The sequence below is a fragment of the Excalfactoria chinensis genome, chromosome 5 (genome assembly GCF_039878825.1).
Source record: "Excalfactoria chinensis isolate bCotChi1 chromosome 5, bCotChi1.hap2, whole genome shotgun sequence".
Taxonomy (NCBI): domain Eukaryota; kingdom Metazoa; phylum Chordata; class Aves; order Galliformes; family Phasianidae; genus Excalfactoria; species Excalfactoria chinensis.
This window is the reverse complement of record NC_092829.1, coordinates 19562991-19570209: the sequence shown is the minus strand read 5'-3', so window position 1 is coordinate 19570209 and position 7219 is coordinate 19562991. Positions and strand designations below refer to the sequence as shown.

The 7219-nt window shown below is 47.0% G+C and overlaps 1 protein-coding gene across 1 annotated transcript; it reads left to right on the top strand.

The window, feature by feature from the left end:
* Window positions 1-19: 19 nt before the first annotated feature.
* AHSA1 (activator of HSP90 ATPase activity 1) lies at window positions 20-5353 on the top strand. The gene is made up of 9 exons (XM_072337303.1): window positions 20-203; window positions 297-487; window positions 634-716; window positions 1062-1179; window positions 2738-2826; window positions 3140-3274; window positions 3632-3733; window positions 4249-4300; window positions 4716-5353. Exons 1-9 carry the CDS (start codon window positions 124-126, stop codon window positions 4886-4888), a joined length of 1023 nt encoding a protein of 340 aa, XP_072193404.1. The 5' UTR covers window positions 20-123; the 3' UTR covers window positions 4889-5353.
* The last annotated feature ends 1866 nt before the right edge of the window (window positions 5354-7219 follow it).

Below are 7219 nucleotides of genomic sequence, written 5' to 3'. Positions count from 1 at the left end.
ACGAGGCCGGGGGCTGGGGGAGGCACCGGAAGGGACCTTGCCGGTGGCGGAAGCCGGGAGGTGGCGCGGAGCCGGCGGTTCTAGCAGTTTCCACGGGCGGTCGGAGCGGCGGCGGCGGTCCCGATGGCCAAGTGGGGGGAGGGCGACCCGCGATGGATCGTGGAGCAGCGGGCGGACGCCACCAACGTCAACAACTGGCACTGGTGAGCGGCCGGGACGGCCGCGGGGGTGGGAGGGCCGGGGCGGGGGAGGCCGGGGCCCGGCACGGGGCGTCACGTCGGCCGCTGTTCTTTTAGGACGGAGCGGGATGCGTCCAACTGGTCCACGGAGCGGCTGAAGGCCCTGCTGCTGCCCGTCAGGGTGGAGGGCGAGGAGGGGGCCTGCGAGGTGACCGAAGTGAGCAAGCTGGACGGGGAGGCCTCCATCAACAACCGCAAGGGAAAGCTCATCTTCTTCTACGAGTGGGCCATCAAGCTGGCCTGGACGGGTGAGTGGTGGCGGCCGCGCTTATTTCGAGGCCGGTTCAAGTGCGAGATAACCGATGCTTACAGAGTGCTGTGATACCGTACAAGGCTGTGTGTAGAGAAGCTGGAGCAGGAAGTGTTAATCTGAACAAAACCGTTGTTGTTGTAGGCACCTCGACCACAGGAGTGAAATACAAAGGCTATGTGGAGATCCCTAATCTCTCAGATGAGAACGATATTGATGAAGTGGAGGTAAGCCCAGCTGCAGGCCGGTACTTCTGGGTGCCCCTCTGGTTTAGGAGGAACCCACAGAACACGAGTGTCTCTTTTCTGTAGAAACTTTGAACATTCAAGATGCAATGTAACTTTAGCAGTCTCTGTCTGATGAATTTCAGTTGTGTGGGAATCCATCAGATATGAAAGTTTTTAGGTAGATGTGCATGTGAACGTAGGCTGACAGTAGGTGAAGCAAAAGACTTCAAAGATGTGCTTCTATATCTGAAGGCATAGCTAAAGTCCGTCTGTGATGACGTATCAAGCATTGAAAAGATTGTATGGGTATTGGTTTGTTAACTAGCATCTATCCTTCCTGTTTAGATCCTTGTCAGCCTTGCTAAAGATGAGCCTGACACTGACCTGAAGACCCTGATGAAGCAAGAAGGTGCAAAAAAAATCAGAGATGCAATAAAAACTTACATTAGCACTCTTAAAACAGGTATGTAAGAAGTAAAGGTGGTATGAGACCTGGGTGGGTTAGTGTTGAATGTGAAGGGAAGAGGGAGTACCAGTTCCTTGTGCCATCTACCCAGGAAGGTGTCTATGCAACAGGACACCTCTCTGTCTCTTGGAAATGGTTAGCAGTTGGCAAGGACTGCTGTTATCTCTGGGCACTGCAGCACAACCCGGAAATACTGCCTTCAGTGGTAATCCAACCATTAACAGTGTTTCATGGCGTCCTTTGCGTAGTGAAGCTCAGCGATAGAGGAAAACGAAGCCAGTAAGATGTGTTTATTACCACACCAGTGCAGAACATCGCGTACTAAATGTGGTACAATCTGAGCTTCATCTTGCTCTCTCCCACCAAAGATGGCTTTTTCTCTTGTTACGCTGCTGAAGGCAGGTAGTGCTGTTTGGGTTTGAGAGCAACTGACAACCTGAAATTGCTCTGCAGATTTTGCTGTTGTCAGTGAGTGAGCTGCCTCAGCATCTGGAACAAAACGTTTATTTAGAACATGAACTGATTCCAGCAGTGTGCCTTGGTTGAGTTCAGCTGTGCGCTGTAGTGTAGGATGGAAACGTTCAAGTTACTTTTATATCTGTTTTACCGTATTATGCCACAGACATTTGTCATTCAAGTTCTGTTCAAACCACTGCTGGTTGCTCATCTTGGCTTACGTTTTGGTATCCTTGGGTGTTCAGTTTGTGTGCAAGCTGGAAGGTGCAGTCACCCAGAAGAAGATGAGAACGCTGTTGGGAAAGGTTCATTTGATCTTGTGGGCTGGAATAAAGAACAGATGGTGGGAAATAAATGTTGCAGCATGAAAGGTTATACAGTTTTTAATAAAGTTCTGATGTATGATGGAATTTTGCTAATGTGAACAGATGAAGAGGAAGGAGTGAGCCAACTGTTCTTTAATTGGTAAAGGCAGAAGTGAAAGAACTATATAAAAAGCAAACATAAAGACAAAAGAGGCTTGAAACTTCTAGTGGAGCTGCGCAAGTACTGCTGGACAGGGCACTGTAGGACCTCCCCTGGGCCCCAGGGTTTATTACTGCTATATTGCTTAAGAAGATAAATTGAAAGTGGAGTTGGAAGTAACTTGATTCTGTGCTACAGTGGTCTGAAAAAGACAGTTTGGTCTGTAAAGGAATGGAAAAGTATGATTGATGTAGATCAAGATAAAAGTACTTGGAATCTGGTTGCTATTTGTATTGGAGAGTGAGAGGAAAAAAGCAATGTGAGTGCAAGGCAAACCTTGATGCGAAAGCGACAAGTGTAAGATGGTGTATGTTTGGGCTAGGCATAGAAAAGAAGCTCCTAACTGTTACTGTGGACAGGTTTTGTTACAACCTTTGGCAGGGAGTAGTGGGTGCAACGTGAGACCTATTTGCTTCTTCTTTATTTTGGTTTCTTTTAACTGGTTTCAAGATGTGGGTGCAAGCAAAAGCTGGGCAAAAATCAGGAAGGTTTTTTCAGTTGTGTATTTCAGAGAACAGATAAAAGTCTTGCTTGATCTATTATTAGTTTCACGAGCACATTTCTGTCTTTCCAGAATTCACCCAGGGCATGATACTGCCCACAGTGAATGGTGAACATACAGAAACAGCACCTCAGGTGGCACCTAAAGCGAAAGACAGCAAGGTAAATAAAACTGCAAATGTGCATTTGAAACTGTGACAGTTAGCACGTTTTATTAGATACTGGGGCTCACAGGAGCAGCTTCTGCTCATAGAATACGTGCTTACTAAGTAGCAGTCTGTGGTGCAGGCCTTGTGCCATTTGTGGCACATGATGTTTCTTCATTCAAGCAGACTGATAAATCTGCTTTTTGTACTCAAAGTATTGCATCTTTTCCCAAGGCCTTTGTTTTTTTCTCTTGGATACATGACTGCTTGTTGAGGTTTTGGAGCAAAAAAATGTGGGTGTGTTCCAGTTTTGTTTGTTGTTTTGCTAGACGGCTGCTAGCAGCAGTACTGCCACGGCACAGTCCAAGTCCATAGGAGTCAAGATCCCTACGTGTAAGATCAGCTTGAAGGACACGTTCTTAACATCTCCTGAAGAGCTCTACCGAGTGTTTGTTACTCAAGAGGTAACTACAGGCTCATTCTGAGAACTGTTGTTTGCTGCACATAAGGGGTTGTTCCTAAGAAGCTTTTAAAGGCATTCTGTTGGACACTCGTAATCCATGAGAATGGTATAAGAAAGCTGGTCTGCAGAACAGTTGCTAGTGAGAGCTAGGGGTTCCTTTCCCTTGGTAAGCAAAATGCTGCCGTATCAGCTGTAGCCTTGCTTTTCTGGCCAGGGCAGTGTTTTTGTCTTTCCTTGGTGAAGAGCTTATTCTTAACTCCTCTTGCAGAAGTTTTGTAGCTCGATGGAAGGTATTAAGCAACAATTCTGCAAGCAGATAATGCCAAGTAACCCAGGTCTGTTCCTGAATTCTTTTCAGATGGTTCAAGCTTTCACCCACGCACACGCAGCCCTGGAGGCTGATAAAGGAGGCAAGTTTCAGTTGCTGGATGGCAGTGTCACAGGAGAGTTTGTTGACCTAGTAAGTACTAACTAATGCAGCTGTGTCTTGCTTTGGGGCAGCCTTTTTGCTTTTGAACAAGCAATTTTTCAATAGTCCTTCAGTTTGCTAATCACAAATCCCTAAGCTGTGTCCCAGTAGTTAATTGCAGTGGCTACTGAAGAGCTTCTTGTTGTATGAGTCTGTGTATGGGACTAAGGTCTGGGGAGAAAAGCTGCCATCTAGTTCTGCATGTGTCCTGTGTTTGTGCTATTTTATTATTTATTGAGCATGGGAGAGGTGTTAATTGTAGTAACTGACCCTTTTCATCTTTATGCCTCCTGTCATTTTATTCTTCTGGGCTGAGTTCCTTATCTGCTTCAGCCTGGCCTGTTTTCCAGGAAGATGGGTGGAAAGAAAAGGCCATTTAAAATCAGGCTGTGGTGTTCTCAGGAGACACTTTTAAGGACTTCAGATAAGCACAGTTACAGTTATTTTCAATTAGACTGCAGAATTTGCAAAAATAAAGATTGATTCTCACTCTCTTTGTTTTTAAGGTCCCTGAGAAGCAACTTGTTATGAAATGGAGATTTAAGTCTTGGCCAGCTGGTAAGTTGTCCAAATTGGCCTGTGGTATTACAGCTCTGGCCTGTGTTTGAAGAATCCCAGCCCTGCTTGCCACTCTTCACTCTGGGGAGTCACCAGGGTGTCTTAGCCAGGCTCGTACATTACACAGTCAAGTCACAGTCATGAACTACCACCAAAGCAGCAGGTAGGGATTAGAAATGAAGAAGTAGCAGCTTCGGTTTGCTTGGCTGTGGCTGCAACTGCAGCTGCTTTGAACCCCATGAAAACAGAGCTCTCTCCAACCTCTCTTTGTAAGGAAGGCCTGTAGCTGTGGTAAATAAATCCTTGGAAGGATCCTGAAAAGTCTTTTTAAATGGTGCTCTGTGAGAGAAGGGGCTCCTCAGGACATGACATAGTGCACTGCACCCTGCTGACAGGTTTGTTTTGTTTCCTCTAGGGCACTTTGCAACAATTACCTTGAATTTCACTGACAAAGGTGGTGAGACAGAGGTGTGCTTGGAAGGCAAGGGAATCCCTGCCAGTGAGGAGGAGAGAACAAAGCAAGGCTGGCAGCGCTACTACTTTGAAGGCATTAAACAGACATTTGGCTACGGTGCCCGCTTGTTTTAATAATGGTTGTTGAGAAGATGATGCCTGAAGACTCTGCCACGTGGACTGATAAATTTCTCACCTCTCCCTTTCTAATCTTGGCCCTGCTGCTGGGTAGAGTGGGATGACAGGTGATGAGGAAAGCCATTGAGCAGCACCACTTTCAGTCCCTCGCTGCTTCATGCATGTCTCGTGCTGCAGGGGATTCTCTTACATGTACATACTTCTATTGCTAAATAAACCTAACTTAAAAAAAACGCCGCGTACTTGTGTCCTCAGATGGGCTTAAGTTCAAAGGTTTAGGGGCCAGACTGAGGAAGGGATCTGTCTGGAAATACACTGATCAACGAGGATTGTTGATCCCAATGTGATTTACTTCTCATTTCTGGATGCACGGAGGGCATGAGCTTGGTGCAGTTTTTAGTTTGAGCAGCTGCTTGTTTTCTTTCTGCTTTTGATCTGCTAATAAATGTTTCAAACCCTTGCCATTTTTGAAGGGATCTAAGATCCTGTTAAAGCCGTGCCTCTCCTCCCTTGCATATCCCTCTCTTTACTCAGCCCTTTCATGTACTTACACCAGCCCGCACTATGGGAATGCCAACCATTTAGTCACCCGGTGTCCAAGAAAATCAGCTGACCACTACTGGGGAAACTCCCACCACCTACATGGTGGGTCCAGCAAGGGTCAGCTACCTCCAAGAGCTTCAGGCCAAAACAAACTGTGGTCTCTCAGCAGGGGTGGGATTTGTTCCCCTAAAATAAACAAGGTGCAATTCTTCTGGCTGACCCCACTTCAGCTGTTGCTTCTGTGGGGGAGGAAGAGACAACTGCTCATCTGCTGGTACAGTTTGTGCTCAGAGGTGTCTTCTAAAGCCCCGTAAGGGTCTTGCAGGGCGCAGAAGGTCGACATGGTATACATGCACTGATATTACTGCACAGCATGTGTTTGTCTTTGGACAATCCCAGGCTGAAACATGAGCAATGTGAAACATCTGGGCTAGCAAGTGTGCTCACAGAGAACATGAGAGCTCTGATAAAGGAAGAGCCAGATTATTTGAAAACAGATGATAAGCTCATTCTAAGTTAACTTGAACCAACCCAGTACCTGAACTGCACTGTACTGGCAGTGCTTGGCCTGCTGACCACACTGTGGCAGCAGTGCTGCTGTCTGCACGGCCCCGCTGGCACAGCTGAGTAAGGGCGGCAGAAGGCAGGCTGAGCTAATCACCTGCTGCTGGAAAACTAGGAAGTGGGACAGGAAGGCAGCTGAAGTGGAATTTTAATTGCCTTCCTTTCATCACAAACAGAGTTTACATTGGGCATCCTGCTGCTACTCTAATAGGACACACTTTGGCCTCAGCCAGCAGCCTGTGAGAGTGGGGCTCTCAGGCTCTGGGTTGTGCTCCAGCAGAACTGACAGCTGTGAGTTATGCCAGTGCTGCCCCAGCTGGCTCCATGCCCCTTGGGCTGGCAACCCCCACAGGACTGGTAGGCAGGCTGGGGCTGCTCTTTGCAACATAGTGCATGAAATTCAACCACCCCTGAAGGAGAGCTTGTGCTGAAACACCAGGCTCAGAGCTAGCACTTAGGCCAAGGGACAGAAGGTACCAGGATATACTCACTGCGATAGGGCACAGGAGTGGCAATGCCTTCCAATACTGCTGCCGAGCCTCTCTTTTTGCTGGTGAAAGTCTGCCTGTTCTCAGCAAAGTATCCACCTGTTCATCTAAAGGTGACATCTGGTGCAGCCATACAGATGCTAATTAGGTACCCTAGACCTTGGAAGCATTAGGAGATCCAGACACAGTTTGCAGACCCTTGGCTGTTTGGGGCAGGTAGGTAAGATGAGAAAGAAAAGCAAGTTCATATTCCTGTGCCAAGAGAGTCTTCAAGAATCTCAAATGACACAAGCTAAGAAGGGAAAGTTTTGTGAATGAAAAAAACAACAAAAAACAAAAAACAATAATAAAACAACCAGAAAACATCACTAAACAGTGAACTTTTCACAGCAATGAGATCAGAGATGCCAGATGCTAAACAGCCATGCAGTTACAAGACAACGGAGGAGATGAGTAAGGAACATCCATCAAATGAATGTCCCAACCAATGGGGCATTTGGTGAATTGTGGAATGCCTTGCAGCTGGTGATGGCATGCAGCTCACTGTTTTCATGGGCTCAGAACAAGAGTGGACAAACATATGGAAGAAAAAAAAAACAGCTGAGGGCTATTAAACAAAACAGCCACCACATCTGGCCTGAGAAGTCTCCTGGCCACCAGCTGCTGGCAGCAGAGAAAACACCTCAGGGAAGCAGCAACACGCCTGCCCTTCTCTTTGCTCTTTCTTTCTAGT

Bases quoted from the DNA above. Each gene is read 5' to 3' on its own strand.
- AHSA1 (XM_072337303.1), top strand. From the start codon at position 124: ATGGCCAAGTGGGGGGAGGGCGACCCGCGATGGATCGTGGAGCAGCGG. The intron at 204-296 runs GTGAGCGGCCGG...CTGTTCTTTTAG, and splicing joins AACGTCAACAACTGGCACTG to GACGGAGCGGGATGCGTCCA. The intron at 4,301-4,715 runs GTAAGTTGTCCA...TGTTTCCTCTAG, and splicing joins ATTTAAGTCTTGGCCAGCTG to GGCACTTTGCAACAATTACC.